At 40.5% G+C, this 25,063-nt stretch overlaps 1 protein-coding gene across 7 annotated transcripts in view; it reads right to left on the reverse strand.

Moving 5' to 3' along the window:
• The window catches only part of myh14 (myosin, heavy chain 14, non-muscle), a 119,491-nt gene that overhangs the window by 11,063 nt on the left and 83,365 nt on the right, over positions 1-25,063 (reverse strand). For all 7 annotated transcript variants that reach the window (XM_057833893.1, XM_057833891.1, XM_057833890.1 and 4 more), the window contains 17 exons: positions 21,680-21,817; positions 21,488-21,611; positions 20,120-20,504; positions 17,014-17,158; positions 16,730-16,936; positions 16,536-16,640; positions 16,304-16,456; positions 11,642-11,890; positions 11,454-11,567; positions 11,231-11,329; positions 10,954-11,166; positions 7,819-7,980; positions 7,620-7,748; positions 7,455-7,543; positions 7,263-7,386; positions 1,887-2,095; positions 1,716-1,824 (listed from right to left, as the gene is read on the reverse strand). In XM_057833893.1, the coding sequence (XP_057689876.1) occupies positions 1,716-1,824; positions 1,887-2,095; positions 7,263-7,386; positions 7,455-7,543; positions 7,620-7,748; positions 7,819-7,980; positions 10,954-11,166; positions 11,231-11,329; positions 11,454-11,567; positions 11,642-11,890; positions 16,304-16,456; positions 16,536-16,640; positions 16,730-16,936; positions 17,014-17,158; positions 20,120-20,504; positions 21,488-21,611; positions 21,680-21,817 (2,754 nt within the window). The remainder of the gene's footprint in view (positions 1-1,715; positions 1,825-1,886; positions 2,096-7,262; positions 7,387-7,454; positions 7,544-7,619; positions 7,749-7,818; positions 7,981-10,953; positions 11,167-11,230; positions 11,330-11,453; positions 11,568-11,641; positions 11,891-16,303; positions 16,457-16,535; positions 16,641-16,729; positions 16,937-17,013; positions 17,159-20,119; positions 20,505-21,487; positions 21,612-21,679; positions 21,818-25,063) is intronic.

The following is a 25,063-nucleotide window of genomic DNA, read 5'->3' on the forward strand; positions in this document are numbered from 1 at the left end:
GTCTGGACTTAACTTGGACACTGCGACGTGTATTTTGTTCTTCTGAAACCGCTGATTTACTTCTGTGTTTTGGATCATTGTCTTGTTGCAACATGCATCCTCTTTTTAGGTTCAACTGTCTGACAAACGGCCTCAGGTTTTCCTGCAAAACATCCTGATAAACCTTTGAATTCATTCTTCAATTAATGATTGCAAGTTGTCCAGGCCCTGAGGAAGCAAAACAGCCACAAATCATGATGCTCCCTCCACCATGCTTCACGATGGGGATGAGGTGTTGATGTTGGTGAGCTGTTCCACTTTTCCTTCACACATGACATTGTGTGTTACTCCCAAACAATTCAACTTTGGTTTCATCAGCCCACAAAATATTTTGCCAAATATTCTGAGGAGTGTCCAAGTGCCTTTTTTGCCAACATTTCAAGAGCAACAATGTTTTTTTTAGACTGCAGTGGCTTCCTCCGTGGAGTCCTCCCATGAACACCATTCTTGGCCATAGTTGTGTGCACAGACTAATTTTTACTTTGGCAGTGATTTCTGTAAGTCTTTAGCTGACACTCTAGGGTTCTTTTTAACCTCTGAGTATTCTGCGCTTAACTCTTTGCGTCATCTTTGGTGGACGGCTACTCCTTGGGAGAGAAGCAACAGTGTTAAACTCTCTCCATTTCTAGACAACTCTCACTGTTGATTGATGAAGATCCAGACTTTTAGAGATGGTTTTGTATCCTTTCCCAGCTTTATACAAATCAGCAATCCTTGATCGCAGGTCTTCAGACAGCGCTTTTGACCGAGACATGATGCACATCAGACAATGCTTTTCATCAAGACAATTTTTACCAGGTATGTGTTTTATAGTGGGCTGGACAGCTTTAAACCACTCATCAGTGATTGGTTTCAATCGCTCTTTCAGTCTCCTTAGGCAGAGGGTTCACTTACTTTTTTCCCCCCTTCTGTCATTGTTTGCATACTATCCTCATTAAAATATGAAACCTAAAAATCTTATGGTGATTTTAGTTAAAGCAGACAATGTTTTTTCATCTGTGTGATTTTGACAAAGATCAGATGAAATTTATGGTGATTTTATGCAGAAATGTGAGAAATTCCAAAAGGTTCAGATACTTTTTCATACCACTGTACACGCTATCTTTGCTCGTGAATGGACCTACACGCATTCTAGCTGTGCCAAGTTCCCCCACACATCACGCAGGTGCTGTAATTAAACCCTATTTTGCTGTTTTTTCACTTTTCGCAGAGGGTTCTGGTCCTTATTAACTGCAAAAAAGGAGGGATCACTGTACATACTGTTTACACTTTTTAATCACACTTGCATACATATTTCGGAAAAAACATGTCAAATGAAGAGGATTTCTCTCTGTAAAGTCTAAAGAAAACACTGTAAAGACTGTTTCTGTGGCAATAAGCCTTACTTAGTTGGAAGACTGGGGAGACGTCACCCATAGACGGCAGTGTTTCCTAAGGGAACCTATAAAACCTGTCAACTGAGAACACGAACGTGACTTTTGGCTTCGGCTTGTTTGCAATATGCAGCTAGCTGAAGCTAACATGCATCAAGTTGATGCTTAAATAGTAAGCGCAAGAACTTTATGCATTACGGTAGTTTGGTTAAAAAAAAAAAAAAAAAAGGTGTTCACACAATTTTATTCATGTTTCGGACGCCGGGTTTTCAGTGCATCCGCAGTACGAAATGCACGGTTTACCTGGTCTCTGTATTGGTCGGCGTGCCTCCTCTCATCTTCCGCCTGCATCAACACCTCCTTTAGTTTCTTCTCAGTCTTCCTCACAAGTTTGTTTGCCATGGCGCGCTCCCTAAGAGACAAAAATTGAATTAATGACCGTTTTCAGAGCGTCAGAGAGTTTTGATCTCTTACTGTCGCTCTTGTTCTAGCTGCTCCTCCATTGATTCAATTTTGGCTTCTAGGGCGGCGACGCTGAGCCTGTGTTTGCCTCGGACGGTTCCCTCCAGTTCCTCCAGTCGTGTCTTCATATCCTTGTTGTGCCGCTCCAACTGCTCCCGTGCCGCCTCTGCCTTCTGAGCCAGGGTTCTCTCGCCTTGCAGCTGAACGTTCAGCGTCTCCACCTGGACGGAGAGAGTGACGTGTACATGACAGTGATCCAGCGATACATCGACTTTACAACTGTACGCTTAGGGTGGTACCCTCTGAGTACCTCACATTAGTATACGATACGATTTGCGATATGGCGACACAACAATTAGCAATTCATGGGTCAGGAAATCATTCTAGTTAATCACTAGTAGACATCCAATCCATTTGAAGTGGGAGAGTGGCAGTGAATGAATGAGGCCGTCAGTGGCAGCCAATGCCAGAAAATGAGTTCATTTTGGGGCGTTTCAAGTTATTTCCTGTTGATTTTCTTCCTTTTCCTTGTCACTTCCTGATGATTTGGGGTTACTAAAAAGAAATGTGTTTCCCCAAATGAATAGGAAGGGACACAAAATCAACAAGTAACCTGTAAATGCCCTAAAATGAACAGGAAGTAACCTGTAAATATCCACAAAAGACTGTCCGGTTTCAGTGCCATTGAGGGCGCTAGACGTCCAATCCAGTCAAAATGAATTGGATGTCTAGCGCCGTCAATTGCAGCCAGTGAGCTAACGTATTATAATGTTTTTTTTAAAACAGCATACAGGTAGTCCCCGGGCATACCTGTCAAGTTGTACGGTTTCGGCGTAATTTGTATAGGGAGCAGTGATTTTTAAATGTGTATGCCGTACGTTCAAAATTTGTACGTTTTTCGTGCATTACGTTTTATTTTTCTCCGTTTTGATTTTGTCATCGTTTCGGCAACGAAACAATGTGCGTTACTGCGCGTTACTACGTTGGTTGATTGACGCAAGAAAAGTCAGACACGGAGAGAGAAGAGTGTTTGTTGTGACGCTGTAGCAAACGTGATGCTAGGCTAGGCGGTCCTGACTGTAGCCGACAGCCTACAATCTACCCCTAGATATCACATGCATAGATATAACATGCATATAGAACTACATGCGAAATGACAGACTCGGCGGCATTACTAAACAGCCGCCATTTTACAGCAGTAGACTTCTCAGAAAGGCTCTGTTGTAGTGAACCTTCCAAGCAAACCTAAGTAACTTTTTATCTAAAATACTCCTAAATCCGCCGGGATTGGTGGCGGGGCGGCGTAGGGTCGGTCGCCAGCGGACTTACACTCACTAGGGATTCACACGATTACTGGGTTCTAAATCACAGAGATGATTTGTGTACACTCTACCCCTTTCTATCACTTAGCTTATAGACTCCCCCACCTTCTTCCCCCTCTTTCCCTGGTCAACAGGCCCCCCACATTTAGCTGACGATAGCACCAACATATTAGTAGTTAGTGTAGTTAGACGTTCAATGTATTTCTTGTTGTTGATTGTGTTTCTTCTCTTGTGTTTCTTTTGTTCTGTTACCCCATAACCCCTTCCAGTTCGCCGTTTTGTCATAATAATTGAGGTATGTTGAATGATCACAAAGGGAGTATGTCAGACTCTCAATGTGAAACATTAAAAATGTTCAGACTATCCGGGCACTTAGACTTCCATTCTCCGTGCCAAACAGCTGAACAGGACAGGTTTAAAAAAATAAAAAATAAAATACTCCTAAATCGGCAAAATCTTGACTTGAATCCATCTTTAAATGACGAAACACTTTTATAACTTTTACATGAAGAAAGTAGACAGAAGGGAACTTATGCAAAAACGGGAGCAATTTTAACAACTTTAACAGTTGATTCACAACATTAAATGACTTCCAAACATAGCAAAGGTTACTATGTTTTTTTTTTGTTTTTTTGTTTTTTTTTTAAAAATGAAAAAATAAAACATGAACGGTAACACCAGTTACTCTGCCAAGTAACTAATTTCTCTTACATTCAGGTAACCGAGTTACTAACTCAAATCCTTTTTGGGAGAAGTAATTTGTAACTGTAATTACTTTTGAAAAGTAAGACTAACACTGGTCATAACGATGAAGTCTGCAGAATAAAAAGTGACGAAAGCGTAGATTTTATTCTGCCAATTTGTTGCCGAACACAATTTGCCTGCAACTATTGCTGATCACTTCTCAGAATTAGCAAATGAAATGTTCCCAGACTCAAAGATTGCATCAGTAAGTTCATTTTATCAATTGACCATTTTAATTTATAATTGGACACACTAACGAACTACCGTCAATTCAAACTGAATTGCGAGCTGAAGTGCCATGAAGTGCAGCCATCAAGACATGATAGAAATTGCCAAAAGTGCTACATACAATTATAACAAACGTCACTGTTCAATTTTAGTAATCAATTTGTTTCATATTGCACGCTATATACAACATTGTAAGATTAGTCACCAATTTGTAGGGGCATACGTCACTATTTGTAAGATTGCCAACAGCCTCGGGTTGACAGGTAGGTTACGAACGAGTTCCGTTCCTACGCTGGCGACGTAACCCGAATTTCCACGTAAGTCGGAATTAAACGTTGAAGTACCCCTAAATACGCTCAAAATCTCAAAATAACTATCCAAAAAACATTGTGTTTTGTTAAATGATGATGGATACACTGCCCTCTGGTGGCAGTATTGGGTCTGGCTGGACTGTAACTTAGTATGATTAAGGAGCAGACTGTCTATTATGGATAAAGGACAGCTGTGCTTGGGTTCGGCCCACACAAGGCTGTAAGTTGTTTCAGCTAATATATGTCTGTGTATGCATTTGTACCGTAATTTCCGGACTACAAGCTGCTACTTTTTCCCCTCATTTTGAATCCTGCGGCGTATGCAATGATGCGGCCAATTCATCAATTTTTCTAACGACCACCAGGAGCACTCGAGCATAAAATGTAAGCGTAAAACATGTGGAATATAGGTGTCGAAGAAGACGCTAGTTTGCACTCTTACCCGTATTTTAACTTTGTGCACAAATTAAAGTAGCAGACCCTCATCTTTATGCATTAGTAAAATTAGCAGACCCGCATCATGGAAAATGCTAGAAGAAATTGATATGACGTGCCGAGTTGAATTGAAGGCTTGGATGAGAGATCGTTTAACAAAACTGGCCGCACGCGAAGAGCAACTTTTGCACAAGTCTGACAGCGTGGAGCAGTGTAAAAAAAAATCCACTATCACCAACGGGTTTCGAAAAGTCTGCTGTGTGACGAAGAGGACGACACACGCTCAGGAGTGAGCTTGAGGAGTTAGCTAAGTGCCGTTTTGCTGGCGCTCTTCGGAAAGAAAAGTTAAGGTATTGTAACATTCACAAAGAGTCACCCACTTAGTTAAGTTGCAATTCTTTATTTTGGAAACTCGTGGTACAACACACGACTGCTGTCTGCAGCAGCCGGCGCGCGCACACACCCCCTCAACAACAGGAAGGCACGTCTCTCGCTCTTCCGCACCTCCCTTACTCCCGTAAATCACACGCTATATTTATAACCCGATTCGTTAAAGTATGTTATCAAAACTCAGAAAGCTCTGTATTTCTTCATAAATATCTCATGTTACTATGTGGGCAACCGCGGCTTATAAACAGGAGAGGCTTATGTATGTACAAAATGTTTTTTCCTTGAAAAATGTACTGGGTGATCAGGGGCGCTCAGTAGTCCGGAAATTACGGTAATTACGTTTAGAGCTACAGTTTATGGAGTTATGTGTGAGTGATTTGCTATGAGAATTGTAAAGACAGTATGTTAGCATTCGTAGCATATAAGCTAGCTGACTTTTGTTATGCAAATTAGGCAAATTTACATATTGATCAGACTAGGTGGACGTTTGAACACCAATTGTTTTGTGTCAACTGTGTGTTGTTTTGAACATAAGTGTACTTTGTTTGCTCTCTGTCAAACTGAATAACATCACATTTAGTGAGGACAGAACACGTCAAATTAAAGTAAAAGTAAAAAATTCAGTGGTACCTCGACATACGATCGCTTCGACACACGACCTTTTCGACATCAGACATAAAATTTGACTTGCCATTTGTTTCTGACGACATGCTCGAAATATGACGATTTACGAGAGCGCCACAGTTTTTTTACCTACAAGAGGGACGCACGGCGGATTTTCTTGTGAGAGAAATCAACATGGTCCCAAGAATGATAGAGCAGGTGGTGAAAAAAGGAAAAAGGTGATGCTTATCATTGAAACATGGAAATGATAGAAAAATATGAGCGTGGTGTTCTGTCCATGAACTGACTCAACAAAACAGTCGTAGAATGTTTACGATCTCGACGGTACTCCTCCAATCTCCGTTCGCCAGTCTTAATAAGGTGACAATTCTTATTGCGGTAAAATTGCCCGAAAATCACCAGCTTCATCAGGTTTTTAATTATTAATTTCAGAACTTGTGAAACACAACATGCCTACTGTTCACTGCAGCTGAACAAAGTGAAAGTAAAATGTCCTCTCCCACTCTGTCAAGTCAGCCACACGGTGCATTCAGGTACACCACGCAAAACACATCTGCCGCATTAGAACCCGATTCGATACATTGTTAGACGTATTATTGTTATTCCGATTTTTATTCATAATTTGTTTTGCTCTGTGTAATTGGTATTTCCAACAGTACCAGAGGCATTTATTAAGGATTTAGTGTAGGCTTTCGGGCTGTGGAACGAATTAATGGAATTATAAATTCTGCTCGACATACAACCATTTCAAATTACAAACACGGTCCTGGAGCGAATTAACTTCGAATGTAGAGGTACCACTGTATTGTATTTTGTTTAATGATGGATACACTGCCCTCTGGTGGCAGCGTTGGGACTGGCTGGACTGTCGCTTTGTATGACTGAGGAGCAGACTGCTTCAGCTAATAATGTTTGTGTATATATTTGTAATTAAGTTTAGAGCTACAGTTTGTGGAGTTAGTGTGGGCGAAGGACTGAGGGCGCCAAGTTTAAAGGGCAAAGTAGCAAGGGGTCACTGTACGTTAGGATTTGTAGCATTTTAGCTAGCGTACTTTTGATATCAGATTTAGTGAGGACCAAACACAATATAAAATGTGAGGTGCAATAAGGTACTGTTTATGCAACTTAAAAAAAACACACACAAAAAAAAACAACAACCTGAAGCCGGGCGAAACTCTGGCTTCGTAAAACGAGATCACATAAGTCGAGTATGTCGTAACCCTGAGCATGTCGTAACCCTGGGACTACCTGTATTGATTCTTGGTGGGAGCATATGGATAACATTTTGGGCTACAAAGTTTTGCGATATATCATCACAACCCTACTGTACACACCTGCAGTGCCATCTTTCTTTGTCTCTCTGACAGAAGCTCAGCATTGGTCTGTTCCTCTTCTAGCTCCTCCTCCAGTTGGCTGACACGCATCTCTAACCTGCGCTTCTCTTCAAATAGCGCCGTCCTGAACAAACGCGTCATCTCAAATAACCGTTTGACTTAACGTATAACACAAGGTAAAACGATACAGACTTTCCAGAGCTGTTGTTGACCATGTCGTCGGCCATTTCGTCTCTCTCCTGCTGAGCTTGTCTTCTCTGTCGGTCGGATACAGTCAGCTCCTGTTCATGCAAAAAGATGCCACATTAGCTTGAACGCACACTTGTTTAAGTCTGAGCTTGCAAACATGTCACATACCTCAGTGAGCTGCAGAACTTCAGCCTCGAGTGTTTGAATTTTCTTATCATTGTCTTTAGACTGCGCGATGACCTCATCTCGAGTAATTTTGGCCTCATCCAGCTCTCGAAGCGCCTCCTTGAGTTGAGCCTGAGACAAACACAAATGTTTATAACCACGTAAAAGGTGAGCGAATGCCGTCACAGGGTGTGATTCGTACCTGGAGCTTTCTCAGATGCTTGACAGCCTCCTCCTTGCTGCGGCTGGATGTTTCCACCTGAGCTTCGGAGTCCTGCAGCTCGGCCTCCAGTTGCTTTTTGGTCAGGACGGCCTGGGAGCGCTGAGTACGCTCCTCTTCCAGCTGGATCTCTAGCTCCCGCACCTGATGACACATGATAAGAGAACTTACTAACCTTCAACATTGACTGTGATTTGACCACTAATAAATCCTACATCATAACAGAAAAAAATGTCCAGCACAATTACCGTTTTTCTCAGACTCTCTTGACGAAACTGCTAGGTAGTACGATGCTAGCCAAATTGGTTAGACACTATAGGGATTTTATCGCTGACAAAGGCACCGTCAGATGCTAGCCATGGTGGTTTGACACATTTAAAAAGAACAGACATCACAATATGCTATGACCAAGGCGCTATGCTAGCGCTAACAGCCATTTGCCCCAATTTCATCAAGTGCTATTTGTCCGCATTTCTGTGTTGCTAGCTACCAAGTATTGCTGTTGCGTTTTTCTCAAGTATGATGCTGAGACAAGTTTCAGTGTCTTCCTGTCATTTGTACAGCACCACCATGTTTAGTTGAATTGAGATGTGTTCATGTGAGAAGGTAAGTATGTTTTGTACAAAGTCAAAAATGTTTTCATTGTGTTCTTGTGATATATGTATACCAACAGATAAAAATATACATTAGGGCTGTCAAATTTATCACGTTAACGGGCGATAATTTTTAAAATTAATCAAATTAAAATATTTAACGCATTTAACGCATGCGCGGAACGACCCACTCATGCATTGCCGCAAACAGACTACAATGGCGCCGTTTTATGTATATTGCAAGCTAAGAGGTGAAGTGGACACAGTCATTCATTGGGGCAGCGCTATTTATTGGCAAAAGCTTTGGAATCTCTTCCATAACAATTATAACTATTGTGGCGAGCACCCTGGGGAAGAATGACAGGAAATGATCTTTTTCTTAACACACTGTATTATACACAACGCAGAAAAGATATACCATTTGCAGCCACCACTGACAGTCATGGTTGCCAACTTCCCATCATGCATTTGGTCAAATTCTATTCAGACATTTCGTTTAGCTCAACAAATACACTAGATGGCAATATTTACTCACAATATACAAACTCACATTTATCTATTAAGAATTACAAGTCTTTCTATCTGTGGATCCCTTTCACAGAAAGAATGTTAATCATGTTAATGCCATCTTGTGGATTTATTGTTACAATAAACAAATACAGTACTTATGTACAGTATGTTGAATGTATATATCAGTTTTGACTTATCTTTCCATTCCAACAATAATTTACAGAAAAATATGGCATATTTTAGAGATGGTTTGAATTGCGATTAATTACAATTTTTAAGCTGTGATTAACTCGATTAAAATTTTTAATCATTTGACAGCCCTAATATATATATATATATATATATATATATATATATATATATATATATATATATATATATATATATATATATATATACATATGTCTGAAAAACCTTATGAGCAGGGGTGCACACAATTTTTTTGCCCAGGTTCTCAGAGGAGGACCTGGAGATGTGACTTGGTCCTCATTGAGCTTGAGAGCCGACCCGCCTGATGTGATAAAATTATGACAAGCTTTACTTAGAGCCAATTAACTTTAATTATATTAAAAATTAATGCTTGATTAACATCAACTGGCACAACAAAATTGCCATTACTTTGAAGTGAAATGTAAAGAAATAAACATAAAAGCACCAGTTTAAAATGAAGGGCATTATGCGGCTCCCACATTAACTCCAAGCCTTTGTAAAAGTGGGATGTCCTCCTCATAAGACCTCATTGAACGTGCATGTTTAGCTTTGTAAAATGCGGGCAAAAACACGTTTGTCAGTGCATGGCGCTGTTCTTCATTACCTTTATTCCGCCACTTGTCCATAGGGCGAGTGGGGTCCTGTCTGACATCGATAGTTTGCTTAATTGCCACATGCTTTGTTTTTTTCGTGCTTTTCAAAGTTTGGATGGCTGAAATTCTTTGGCCCTACATAAAATGCGCTGCTCTTATTAGCAACATTGGGATTATCACGGCAAATGTTGCACCACATTTCCGTGCGAGCATAATTTGCTTCTAGCCATGGTACCTCCTGCAGCCACTTTTCAGCAAAAGTCCTTTATTTCGGTAGCTCCGGTGACGTCTCTGTTGTCTGTCTTTTGACGGGGGTGGGGGAACACGGAAATAATTACTCAGTGGGGCCTGCCTCTTCGACATTTTGAGAAGTTATTTTCTCGTGTCCGCCGCAAATACAGTGGTCAGCCATCGGTACGCAAAAGCGTATGGAAGCCGTTGAGGGCCAGCGCGTTTGTCTACGTCCAGTACACATGCGCGCATGCGAACCACTTATGTGCACCCCTGCTTATGAGAGTGTAATAACATATTTTGCAATATTTGAGTTTTTAATACTGGTGTTTCATTTACTAGTTTTTCATTTTAAATATTGATTTAAAAGGTGTACAATGTTTGATTTGCACTTCAATTATTCATGTAATGGCCATACAATTTAAACAAAACTTTTTGGTGGGGGAAATATTCTAAAACGGATCTCAAAAGCCCCTCTCGGACTTATATCCTGCTAAATTCCTGTTCCTGGCTACCCGTTAAAATCCCGGAAATTAACCGGAGTTCAGGTACGTGTGAAAGGGGCTTTAAGGTTCTCCAATGTGAAGCGGTATTCTGGCAACTCGAAGGGAAAGGGCATTTTGCGCTCGTCAATATTTTGATTTAATTGCAGTATCATTTTTGGCCATCAATCCTACATTGTGCACCTTTAACGATTTAGTATTATGGAAACGCAGCACATATTTGGTTGTCCTGACGGGTGGATGCTTATGAATGAGTATGCAATTTTGTGTGTTGATGATATTAATTTTAGTCAATTAAGAGATTTTTTTTATGAATTCAAATATTTTTGTGTAACATTTTTCCATACAAACATCCCACATCAAAACATGGAATCCGTTAAGTCAGGTACATTTTACACCGGCTTACAGTCAAGCATGCTCTGAAGTCTATCTAATGAATGCATAGAATTAGTTCTTCACTCTGCTAGCCATCTCTACCTGCTTGCTCAGGGCCCTCCTCTTCTCCTCTCCCTTCTCCTCACTACTGCTGAGCTCCCTCTCGAACTGAGCCTTGAGCGCCTGCAGAGTGACCTCCAGCCTCAGCCTGGAGTTCTCCGCCTCCGTTAGCTCCTCTTCCAGCTCCATTGTCTGAGTTCGGAGGCTCTCCGCTTCTGCTTCCAGAGCCCTGCGGGTTCTCTCCAGCTCGTGGACCTGGACACAGGAAACTTTGTGAATCACTGGAGACTCAGAATTAATAAGAAAAGGAAAATCTTACATTCTTGCCAACGTCATCCTGCTGGTTTACTAGTTGTTCCATTTCCAAGCGAAGCTGCTTGTTGGACCTCTCTAGCTCATCTCTCTGTTCTTGGGCTTCCTACACGTGACGTGATAAAGGTCAGTGACTCATTGGCTGCCGTTGACACAGACTGACATCTTTTTAAAGTTGGATTTTGACCATGAATTTTAAAAAAAGTTGATTTTGACCGTAAATTAAATACCTGTAGAGCTCTGGACAAGGCCAGATAACGAGTCTCCTTCTCCCGACTGTCAGCTTCTGCACGGTCCTTTTCCTCGGCCAGACGAGTGCTTACTGCTTTCTCCTCAGCCACGCACTGTGAGGTAAAAAGGGACAGTTGAGTATTGGATACGGAATGGCGTTTGCGTGGGCATTTAAGACTGCTCTGACCTGGTCGAACTTTTTCTGCCTCTTCTCCAGAGCAGTGCAGTTCTGCCTCTCGCGCTGCAGGGCCAGAGTCATGTCCTCAATTTCCTCCCTAAGGCGCTCCCGCTGCCTTTCCACACGCTCTTTCTCCTCCTCTCGCTGCTTCTCCCTTTGGATGGTGGCGTCCAGCTCTCTCTGAAGCTTCCTGCGGGCCTCTTCGCTGCTCTCCACAGCGCTGTTCACCTCCTCCACCTGCTTGCGCATCTCTGACAGCTGTGGAGTGGAAATATATAAAGGTTATCTATGAATTGCAGGATATTTTTGGCTTCAAATTCTTGAAAATGAGCAGGCATGGTTGTACTGTTTTTGATTAGCTCAGCTTACAGTTCATTTGTAACATTTTAAAGACTTCCGATTTGATTATTTTCAAGATGTTTTCCGACGCCGATCCGATGACGATCCAATTCCTTTATTATTAAAAATAAGTAAAAAGTCCTATTTTCTGTATTAAACCGAGCTCTGCTGGTACATCCTCAAGAATATTACACAATGCCCTGTTCCTAGGGGTGTAACGGTACACAAAAATCTCGGTTCGGTACGTACCTCGGTTTTGAGGTCACGGTTCGGTTCATTTTCGGTACAGTAAGACAACAAAATGCAAAATATAAATGTGCTAGTTGTTTATTACACACCTTTGTGCTTTCAACAACAGGAACATTAGCCTATACAAAGCTGGAATTCTGCTCAAAAAGTAGCGGGTATTTAAAGATAATCCAACAACAATTTGCCTTTCAGACCCCGTATATTGGTCAGCTTGCTTTCTGAAAGAAAGAAAAAATAAGTCCTGTGCTAAAGAGAAAAGCAATCCCAATGACAAAGATTTTAACATGTATTTTACAAACGAAATGCCTCAATGAATCATTTTTTTTCTCTTATGAACGGTTTTCAAAAGCTTTATTGGTGGATTTTCTCAAGTTAAAGCACCACACAGAAATGAATAAATTTAACTGTGTAAGCAAGATCTTTGCATTGTTCTTATTATTTAATTACAGGTGTTTTAGCTCATTTCAATTTATTTTATTTAAATGGGCTATTATTTATTTTATTATGTGTTTATATTTTACAAATGTGATGTAGTATTCATTTATATTGTATATTTTATGTTGTATAATTTTAGTTCCAATGTGAATATTAGTTCCTATTTGTTTTGTTGTGGTAGGAGGGTTTTGTATTGAACACGGGGCCGTGTTGATTATTATTAGAGCTGAAACGAATACTCGAGGAACTCGAGTAACTCGAGTTTAAAAACTGATCCAAGTAATTTTATTCACCTGGAGGAATCGTTTAATTTTGCCAGCTCTAAGCATCACGTTTTGCCCGACTACTTTTGATGCGGGACAACGCGCTGACGTCACGTGCGTAGAGGAAGAAGCAATACAAAAAAAAAAAACCTTACTGCAGCCGACAGCCGCTACAAACTACTCCGACGTTGCTAAAATCTACGCCCGCATGATGCTAGTGCGGTAGCAGGTAGTATCCAATGAGTCTCATAGATATCGCATGCATTTAGGACTAGATGCAAAATGACAGACTCTGCCGCGTCTAGGCAGCATTAGTAAACAGCCGCCATCTTTAGGCAGAAGACTTCTCATCGCTAATAAATATAACGTTACTGTCACTCGCTCACGTAGGCGTAACGTTAGGCCTTTGGAGGGCTAGGTTTCTATTGATTATGACCACTGTCGATGCGTGGCTAACATGTCTTAAATACAGGCTTTATTTAATCTGTAAAAACACAGCGCTGTAGAGTGATGAGGGTGTAAAATTAAAACATAATAAAGCTAACTGTCAGTTTTAGCTCAGTAGTCATTGCTGAATAAAACACCAAGTAGCACTAGTCCCTAATGTGCTCCAATACAGTAGGTATCATACATTTATTTCGAACACTGCAAAAACTCAAAATCCTATCAGTACTTACAGTTTAGACTAACTTAAAACTTAACTAGAACTTAAAAATAGCTTGATACAAATGGAAATTAAATTGAAACACGTGGCAAAAACACGTAGCTTTCAAGTGATGTGTGTTATCATGCGTAATTACATTTTTAAGTGAGAAATGTTTTTTTTTTTAATAAGATCTCGAAGTTTTTTGAGTGAAAGCAGTGAATTTCTTTTTCTAGTCACATCTGAGATGCAATTGTTGGCTGTTTTCAACAATGTACATCGAAAATAAAGGCATTGATTGACTGAAAATGGTTCAGTATTGGATTAAATGTCTTTTTTTCTCATGTATATTTATAACTGCTCTATACCTTAAAAAAAAACTTTTATCCGATTACTCGATTAATCGATAGAATTTTCGGTCGATTACTCGATTACTAAAATATTTGATAGCTGCAGCGCTAGTTATTATAGCAGAGAAGACAGCAGTAAATCAACAAAGACAAGTCAACTGTGCCCCGATCTACCACTCAAAGAGATCTGATGGACTCAAAAAGTGGGCTACGATTGCATATTAGTTTGAAAATCGACCGGATCCACCGTATTTTTACACGAGTGACTGCCGGTCTGCCCGATCCTAGCTACCGGTAGTAGTATTGACGCAGGAGGGTCGCGTCTCGCGTCAAATAATAAACTCAGCCGTTCTTTTCGCGTGCGTCGTGTTGAGCTGCTTCTGGGACGCGTCTAACACTTGGCCGCACTGCGACTGTTGTGCATTGGCTGATTGACTTTTAACGCCTGCGGCGGCCACGTTGTAGCGCCGTTGACGTTTCTGGGTTATACTGTCCGAACGTGTTGATCCTCATGATAGTAGAGAAGACGGAGTAAATATAATCTACACAAAGAAACTGTAGCCTGATCGACTCAGCCTCGAAAAGTAAGGGTTACATTACGTCAGAAACTCGTTCGGTACGCCTCCGTTCCGAACTGAGGACCACGTACCGATACGGTTCAATACAAATACATGTACCGTTACACCCTTACCTGTTCCTATCATTAGTTTCTAAAGAGCAACAGTCTCAGCGTACATATTTTCCTAGAGATGAGCTGAAAAGCACGATGATTCTGAAAACACGTGACTACTAGATCGGATCCAATCTTGTGACAAAATCCGATACTGTCCGATACTCTAAAAATAGCTGTATCGGGTGCCGACACCGATACTGAGTATCGGATCTGGATATTCCTAAACATTAGTCTAATCTTAGCTTTTCAGGCGTAGTTCGCTTTTTAGCTAGCAGTTACTCCTGATTCAGAGAACAAATTTATGAATGTAAATAAGTATGCGACAGCAATGAGGTTGCAAATCTGTACGAATGTTCGCTTTTTCAGGCTTAGCTTGTTGTTTAGCTAGCAGTTACTGCTTATCCAGAGAACAAATTTATGTATGTGACAGTAACAGGGTTGCAAATCCGTACTAATGTTACCATTTTCTCAGTCTTAGCTAGCTGTTACTATTTCATCCCGGCTGATCACCGGAGGTAGCGCTGTAAGCACTGAATGATCCCTTTGTGCGTACACAGTGTGAGTAATAATGCCAAAGAAGTTCACCTGTTACCCTGGGATAACCCCTGTAAAAGGTTTAAGTTCTGGTCCCAACTGAACCTCCTCGCGTGAACACAAATATTCAGCGTGACGGAACGCTATGGCGGTCATTCAGGATTCATAGAACTGTAGTTACCTACTTGACTTTTGTTTCAGGTAGCATGGTTGCAAATCTGTACAACTGTTTGTGTGTTCTCAGGAGAAAAGCTAACTTTTTATCTAATTGTTATTGCTAGTCAAGCGGACAAACTTATGTAAATGAGAAACTGCAATTTCTGTAGAAATTACAATGGGCTTTGCTGTGGTAGATACAGATCTATCAGTTGATAGATCATAGATCTCGGGCCACTTCCTGTTGATTTGGAGACATTTTGGGGCCACGTCCTGTTGATGTCAAGTTATTTCCTTTTCATTTGGAGACATTTCGGGGACACGTTCTGTTGCATGGCTCTCAATGGCATCGACTTACTTGGGCGCCAGTTGAATGTTATGGGCTGTAATCAACTGTCATGGGCTGTAATTGTGAATTTTTTTGGTCAAAAATCACAACCACACAGGTTTTTCTGCCATTGAAAATCAATAGGAAATTTGGAAGTACATGGCCGTCAAAGGCATTGACTGATATGGGCCCAGTTGAATGTCAATGGGCTGTAATGGTAAGCGGTCAAAGTAATCACAACCACCTGTGTTTTCCTGCCATTGCAAAAGAAGGGGAAATGTTTGCCATTACAAATGAATAGAATGACATGGCCGTCAATGGCATTCCATTAGAAATCAATTTTTATCTGTAAATTATGCAATTTGGTCAAAATTTTAGGGCTCGATACATTTCGAAAAATGTTTTATTTAAAAAAAAACAAACAAGTGTTTATGGGCGAACGGAAAGTTTTGAGGGGGTCATTCGAAAAATTCCCTGCGTCGCGCGAAAATTCCGGTCATTTCGATATTTGAACAGTGACGGTCGATCCAACGGTTTGGGCTGTGTGGCACGCCAAAGACATGCCTTTCCAAAAAATTTTACTATATGGGCCTTTGCCTTGCTAAGCCCCATTTAAATTTTTTTTTTTTGTTTAAATCAATGTATTACTAGATTCCAGTTTTATATCTGAGCTCAATTCAGGTCTGATCAATGAGGCCTACCTGCTGATTGTGAGTCTGTATCTGCCGAGTCATCTCTCTGGATTTCTCTTCTTCCTCCTCCAACCTGTCCGTCAATCCATTCTTCTCCTCCTCCAACGCTCTTACTCGGGCGGCCAGAGACAACTTCTGGCGAGTTTCCTCCTGCAGTAGGTCCTGGAGGGTGGACAAAAAAAAAAAAAAAAAAGAGTGGTGGGTGGAGTTTCATCCACTAAAAATGTGCATTATGTATTACCTGCGCATCATGAAGCTGGCTCTCCAAGCTTGAGACTTCTTTAGAGAGACGCAGGGATTTGCTGTCAAAGGTTGACAAATTGCTGGAGAGAGACTCAATTTCTCCCTGGAAGAAGACAGAGTGAAAACATGATGGAATCATTGCTAAAATGACTTGAAGGAAAAGGAAAGGTTCATTTTTTTTTCTCTTTGCACCTGCAGTTTTTGCATTCTTTCTTCTCGCTCTTCCCTCTCCTGGTCGGCCTGAGCGAGGCGGACGGTGAGTTCCTGCAGCTGACTTTCAGCTCTCTTCCGTCCTCTGTCGCTCTCTGTGCGACTGGCCTGGAGGGTCTTCAGCTCTGAGGTTAGACTAATTTTCTCTTCTTCCAGGACAACCTTGGCCTTCTCTAAGGACTGACGTGCCTGGACGCAGGAAGTCCAAATTTAGAAATGTGTGCTGTTTTCCATAGCAAACAATGTTTATTTTTTTTTCTTCTCACTCTCTTGCTGTTGTCCAGCTGCTCCTGAAGATTGTCTATGGTGGCACTGTGCTTGACTCGGAGCTCCGACAGTTGTGCCTCGTGGCGACGTGTCTCGTCTTCTACGCAACGCTGCAGGTCATTTAACTCTGCCTCTCGACGAGACCTGCGCGAATGAAAGGTTTTCTTAATACGAGGGCTGGGAAAATATGGCCTCAAAATTACATATTTTTTCTCCTAAAAAATTACGATCAATGATTTTTTTGTCCCTCCTAATTTTTAAATGTGCCAGTTAGAAAAACAGACTGAGAAATGCTCCAATATGTTTTAACATTTTTTTGTTTTGTTAACTGTTTAACAAACTCGATGCTATTTTCATTCTGGAATTAAAGTCATAATAGTTTTCTCTCATCTCATTTGTGCTATCAAACTCCAAATCTCAAAGAAACAAAATGTAACAACTCATCCCCACGGAATAATCCATTTGATAACGTATTGCTAGATTTCCATTGTGTTGCATCACGAATGCTCACAGGTCATTTTTCTGCCATTGTCGACGCTAGACATCTAATCCATTTTGCATGAGAGGGGTAAATGAACAATCACACATTTGTTACAATGCTATTACTATGTCAATACAATGTTATTACTAAGCAACTTCACAAGTAAACACTTGAAAAATAAATAATTTCAAAACCTGATCTTTTATCTTCGTAAATGAAGTTGTAATGAGCTTGCAACGCTACTTGTAGATAGTTAGCATTTACAAGGTGGGCCAAAAACAGGGACACTGTCACCGTATCTAAGCCACAGTGTGCTGAAAAGCTTTGAAGAGTATCTCCGTGTTAAGCATATGTGTAAACGTAATAAAACAAGTAAAAGTAAAAGTCTAGAACTACTTTCGGGCCGCCCTATATTTACAATCCTTTTTTGTTCACTAGAGCAGTGATCCCCAACCACCGGGCCGGGGACAAGAACTGGTCCGTGGCGCATTTGCTACCGGGCCGCAGAGAAATAATGAATAATTTGTTAACGACCGCAATCTGGCCTCTCGACCCATCTATACTGATCAGAGTAGAGATGTGTGTACGTCGCCCTCTAGTGGTTGGCCACCCTTACTGGGGTATGTGCAGCCTAGCGTCAGTCAATGTAAACAGTAACGTTAGCTGCTGTTGATGTGTGCTGCGGGCGGCGATGTCTTTGGACAGCTTTTTTACGGTGAAAAGGCCAGCTGCTGAGCCAGAAGAGGCACCTAAAAGTCCATTCTGTATAATATTTGGCTAAAAGCTAGCAAAGGAGGCAACTAACTGGAGCACTGAGAGCATCATACCTCGTGGCGAACCGTATTGCTAAAGCCAAGAAACCTTTCACAATAGGAGTTGACTCATTACGCTTGCGACCAAGGATATTTGCCATCAAGTTATATGAGAGGCCGCTGTTAAAAAAAGGTTGATTCAGCGCATGGGGAATCAAATTTCCCCTGCATTTTATGTTTGTTTTTAGACCTATTGTGTTGTTTTATATTTACTGACATTTTCTACCACACACTGGAAAAAAGGCCTATGTGACACCGGTCCGCGGTGCATAAAAGTTTGGGGACCACTGCACAAGAGGGCATCTCTTCAACCTGTTGCCCTTTGGCAGGCGCTACAGGGCCATAACAGCAAAAAACAAACAGACAGTGAGTTTCTTTCCAAAAGCAGTCACCATATTCAAGTTTGCACTGAAATGTCAATGACATTGCACTGCTAATGCCACAACACACATGTAATCTCACTAATATGTTGTCAGACATCTGTCTCAATTTGGGTACTGCATAGTTTAAGTACTGCATATGCAATATTTACACAGGTACATTATAGCATTTTTGCACTGTTACTGCCATACCTCTGCACAAATTATCACAATCATATCAAGTTAGCTATCTCCCTCCTAGTATGAGTACTGTAAATTAGCATATACGGACTGTTATATTGCCAATACATCACCACTTGCTGCTTGTCACTTGATCACTTTATTCCCAATCTGTGTACTGTACACTAGACGTGTCGATTACCGGTTTCAAGGTATACCATGGTAAGAAAACGTCAAGGTCTCAAAACCGCAAAAATTTTCCGTGATACCGTCCCTAAATATTAGCTATTTTTTATGTCCCAAAAATGGAGAAATCCCTCGCCTGCAGCTTTAAGGCTTAATCCTTACCCATTGGTTGTTGCTTAGTGTCAGTGAGTCAGCTGTGCTACACGATGGCCGGAGGTGAAACTCCAGAACTTTTTTCCCTATCAAAGAAAACGAAATAGACGGTATGGGAATACTTCGGCTACAGAAAAGTTAAACTTGGCTGAAGCATAGAGGAGGGCCAATCAACATGTAAAAAGATGTTTGCCGAGGTTGGCTGCCGAGGAGGCAATACCTCCAATATGATTTGCATTTAAACAAAATTAAAGGTTAGTAAAAACAGTCATGAACGTTTCCCAACAGCTATGAGTTAAATCCAGCATGTTTAGTGTGTCTAGCGGTGGTAAAACGTGTTTTTTTTCCCCCTCTGGCAACTGTGTGTTGAGAAGCGAGTGTGTTTATACTGTAAATATGATACGAGTCATAAACATTCGCTTTTTATAGAAAATAGTTTAATTATTTTTGTTTTGATGGTAATAATTTTGAGCTGTGGCTGTGGGTTTAGGCTCACCTAAAGGACTGCATTTATTTTAATTTTATTTACAATATTTTGTTAGTTTAATTTATCTTAACATTAAATTTATGTTCCAATTTGCTAATATGTTTTGAAATGTAAAAATCCTGTTCAATGGAAAAGTGTTTTTTTTTTCAAACCCAGGTATCTTTAACACATTTCAGGGCTGTAATTGCAATATCGTGAAATTTTGGCTTAAGGTCAGAATGTTATACGGGCAAATGCCTATAAACACTATTTTTTTATATTAGCTTTATTGTACTTTTGCTTTTGTTTTATGTGGTGCATGTTCTGGCGAAGGTTTAAATCTCCTTGTACTCTGTACAATGACAATAAAGACTTTCTACTTCTATTTCCTGTTTTTTTCCTCTTTTCTCTGTTCACTTCTTTCCCTCATAGTTAAAATGGGTTGAACGTAGCGTTTATCCATCCCACCTGAGCTCCTGCTGGGCAGCGGTGGTGTCAAGAGTGTCCTCCAGCTCAGTCCTCAAAGCCTCCAGCTCCTCGCTGAGATCTCGCCTCTGCTTCTCCGCTCTCTCTCTCATGCCTCGCTCGTTCTCCACTTCCTCCTTCAGCTCCGAAACCTGCGACAAGGCCTCCCTCATTGACCTCTGAGCTTCGGAGCGCCTCGCGTTCTCCTCCTCTAAGCGAGTCTGCAGAGCGGTTATTTCTTTCTCCTTCTGGCTCAGAGTCCCTTTCAGCTCGTTGGAAATCAGGCCCATGTCGGACAGCTGCTCTTGCGCCTCCAAAGCCTCGCCTTCCATTCTCCTCTTCCACTTCTCCTGCTCCATACGACCTTGCTCCTCTCGCTTTAGACGATCTGAACACACGTACAAATGTTTTCAGTCCTTAAAGGGATAGATTACACTTAGGAATGTTTAAACAAAAACTGCTTACGAGAGCAGCCATTTTGTGATCTCAGTTATACCCACGCACATACACGCTGATGAGACTAGAGCAGGGGTGTCAAACTCATCTTTGTCGCAGGCCACATCGTAGTTGTGGTTTCTTTCAGTTGGCCATTATGTCTGCCAACTAGGGTTGCAACAATTAATAGACTAATTGACAATTATTATGATAGTCAATTAATCATTTAGACATTGTTGCCCTAAAAATTGCCTAATCTTTTTGAGCCTGTTAATAGCAATTCATTTTTTTTTTTCAAAAAAATATTTACATTTGATTAATTTGAAAAAAAGCTTTGATTTTTAAATATTCTTTTTTGAATCAAATATGTTAATTTCTTAAAAAATATTTTCTTCATTTTTTAAACATTCTAATTTCTAAAAAATGGGGAAAAAAAAAAAAAAAAAAAAAAAAAAAAAAGGAAATAATAATTCTCTGATTTCTGCAGTCCATGATGTGTCATTGAGGACTCCAAAAATGTAAATGTCATTTTAGCAGGAAACATGAAGTAGATGCACACAATTCACATTTGTGGGCCACACAAAATGAGTTGGTGGGCCGGAGCTGGCCCCTGGGCCGCGAGTTTGACACCTGAAGACTAGAGCAAAGGTGCATGAAATATGGGTAAAATGGGTATTGATGACATCATGAAGAACAGCGAGCAATCTGGGATACTCGCATTTGATTGGCTTAAAATAGTACCAGCATTGATAAAATGTCTGACACTTCCTGGTATTACTATACTGGCTTTTATTTACAATGTTCTCCAGTATTACACATCAGACAAATGAAATTCTTTTTTTTTTCCAATTTATTGAAGATGACTTCCACTGGCATTCACATGATAAAGGTGTCGACTTTGCCTTTCAAATCTGTTAAATTTCTTCCGTTTTTCACCTTCTAAGTCAGCGATGACGGCCTCCTGTTTGTTCTTGAGTTTGCTGAGACTTTTGCTTTTTTCCTCTTCTTCGGTAAGATGGTCCGTCACTTCACTCAGACGCTCCTCCACCTGCTTCTTTTCCTGCTCGCGAGCACACGATTTTCACCAATTTTTCACGGACAAGCGGGAGGTTTTCGTAAGGCACCAACCTTGGCGAGGCGATCTTTCTGCTCGATTGTAGTCAGAATGTCATTCTCCAGACTTTTGACTTTGGTCTCGAGGGACACTTTCTCCAGCAGGAGGCGCTGTCTGGCTCCTTCTTCCTCTTCCAGCTGTTCCTCCAGGTCCTAAAAGCAAATTATTCCCAATAGGGATCAATTGTAGTCTGATTTTGTTTCTAAGGCATTACAGTATACTTCAGAACAGTTTTATACTCGGGGATGCAGTGTCATTTCGTTGACAATGACTATAACGAAAATATTTCGTCAACGAACAATTTTTTCATGACGAGATGATGATAAGCTAAAAACGTGTTTTGGGTGACTAAAACATAACGAGACTAATGCCAGTTTTCATCTGACCAGATGAGAACGAGATGAAAATGCGCAGTTTCCGTCACATGTGTCGTTAGCCTGCATTGTAGTAGTGTGTAGTTGTGTCACTCATGTGACGTGCTGCGCCCCCTCCATCAGTGTCGTCTCCAGGCTTGCACACACGTTAAGATTTGTTCTTATCTTGGCCAGAGATAATATTCAATGTTGCTTTAGCCTTTAAAGGTCTACGCTGAGTGATCATCACACACTAAATGTAACTCGTAGCCTTACTATAGCGTTCGCGTTAGCATTAGGCTTATGCTGAATTTTTTAATTTTACAAATACCTTTTTAGTTAACGTTGACCAAAACTGGACTAAATTAGTCTTCAGTTTTCGTCAAGAAAAACTAGACAGACACATTTTAAGATTACTAAAATACTACCAAGACTAATACGTATGATCGTCCAAAAGACTAACACTAAGATGAAAATTAAAAGGCCTGCCAAAAACAACCCTGCGGGAATCGTACACCTTTTTCATGGCCAAATTCAAGTACTTTTTAAGGACTTTCAAGACTATATTTCCCGTTTTTCCAGTACCTTTTAAACATTATTCCATTTTTTTTTTTTTTTTTTTTTTTTGATGAGGCAGAAATTCTACGACCCCAGAGACTCGATAAATTTAGGAGGTGCTGCCGAAGTGATAGCATACTCTTCGGTGGACAGACACACACATGTCAAGGCTGAGGAAAGTGATAAAATGCACTTTCTTGAAGTTTGGGACACTCGAAAAATGACTCTCCGTCTTCCAATTGCAAAGCTAAATTATGTATCGATATGTGCAACTGTAACCCACAACAACAAAAACAAAAACTATTCTGTTTTAGTCAAAACTAGTAAAGCTCTTTGCAAGTCTATTACACTCTCCCACTCCTTAAGTGGCTGTCATATGTAAAAATATAAATTAAAAGAAACATGACTTAGAGACTACTACTGTTCTCTTGATAAACAGATTGATTTTATTTTCTTTCGTTCAATAATATAAGGTATATATATTTTTAGACAGGGTGCTCAGAAATATTCTAGGATTTCAAGTACTGTTTTTCTGCTTGCCAGTGGTGTGGCTATTAAGTTTTTAGTGGGGGTGTGGCCACCACCTAGTGGCGCAACTGAATAAATATTTGAGACTGTGGTGATTGCGTTAAGACTGCAAGGGAACAATGTCAAAATCAAATATATACTATTGTGTGCACTACATTGACTATATGCGCTCTACAACGCAGTGAACGCACTCAACTTCATTCATTTGCACAGCTTCACAGTCTTTCAAACACTGTGGACACTGTGCATCTCCAGAGTTAAGAGTGCATTGTAGCAAGACATCGAAATGACACGAGTCATTGACTAAAAGCTGGGTTTATCACGCCCATTTTACGATGTGCGTCGCTGTGGGTCTATGGGCAAGGGAGAGGCTCGGCTGGCCCGGACGCTTTACTTCTCTGCATGATGATTGAATGATCTGTGTGAAGCTGAATCTCGTTTTGATTGATAGCAAATTGAGCAAATCAGTGACCTTGTCGTATTAACATCCATTTTTCCAATTTTCATTCTGTTGTTCTGAGTTGAACCGGAGATTTTCATAATCATTTTAGCAACACTTTGTCAAAAACAACTAGCGAAATATTGAGCTTGTATTTCTGGTGTTTTTTTTTTTTTAATTGTAGCTGCTGTTTGGAGAACTTAAACTTGTAGGCTCTAATAAGACACAATTGTTCTCTTTTACTAAAATATGTTATTAGGAACACATAAAATATTGCCATTGATTTCAAAATGTATAATATTTTGTTTTGACCTACGGAGGCCGGCATGTTTTATGCGCGCAATGGTTGCTTGGGGTGATGACTTAGTTTGTCACTGTCACTAGATAAACACTACCAGTGTTCTGCAATTCCTTCCCATGCGGCGAGACATCCAACACATTCGTGTTTCCCTCTCATACTTTTAAGCATTGTGCTTTCTTGCGGTACCTTCAAAGCAGATTGTTGATCTGTTGACTACATTAGTTACGTAGTGTTATTTTAACCACCCTTATTGAAGTATTTTATTAATGCATCTTTAGTATGTTCTGTCTGTATGCATCTAAACAAAACAAGCTGAAAGCGCACAGTAGTACCGTGTCAAATTCGCCTCTTGTATGGTGTTATGCCGGCGAAACAGTTTTGTCATACTCTTCTCGTTTCATCCCGTCTTTCCTGTTCATTTTGCTTTTGCTGCTCGTTTTGTGCAATATCGACAGAGCTGTCACGCTCATTAATGTTACTATCAGGTTCAAATTGAAAGGGTTGAAAACATGACATATTTATGTCACTAGAGTCGTACGCTAGAAGCCCGGCAGCCTAACCCAGTGACGTCAACAGTGGGGACCTGCTAGTTAAACTAATTTTACAAATTGTATGAAAACGAAAACATCAAGAGGGGTTTCAATATCAAATTATTTTAACTCATAATAACATTTATCTTTTAAGAACTACAAGTCTTTCTATACGTGGGTCCTTTTAATTTCCCCACCGAGCAGCGGGTGCCGCTGTGCACCGCCAATGTCACAAATCACTAACAGGAGGACACACTTTGAAAGACCAACATCTGCCACTGGTCTGAGACTTGTGTTTTTCATAGGGCTGTCAAAATTATCACGTTAACGGGCGGTAATTATTTTTTTAAATTAATCACGTTAAAATATTTGACACAATTAACGCACATGCCCCGCTCAAACAGATTAAAATGACAGCACAGTGTTTTTTGGAGTTTTGTCGCCCTCTGCTGGCGCTTGGGTGCGACTGATTTTATGGGCCTCAGCACCCATGAGCATTGTGTAATCATTGACATCAACAATAGCGGGCTACTAGTTTATTTTTTGATTGAAAATTTTACAAATTTTATTAAAACGAAAACATTAAGAGGGGTTTTAATACAAAATTTCTATAACTTGTACTAACATTTATCTTTTAAGAACTACAAGTCTTTCTATCCATGGATCGCTTTAACAGAATGTTAATGTTA

Source organism: Corythoichthys intestinalis, chromosome 4 (genome assembly GCF_030265065.1).
Source record: "Corythoichthys intestinalis isolate RoL2023-P3 chromosome 4, ASM3026506v1, whole genome shotgun sequence".
Taxonomy (NCBI): domain Eukaryota; kingdom Metazoa; phylum Chordata; class Actinopteri; order Syngnathiformes; family Syngnathidae; genus Corythoichthys; species Corythoichthys intestinalis.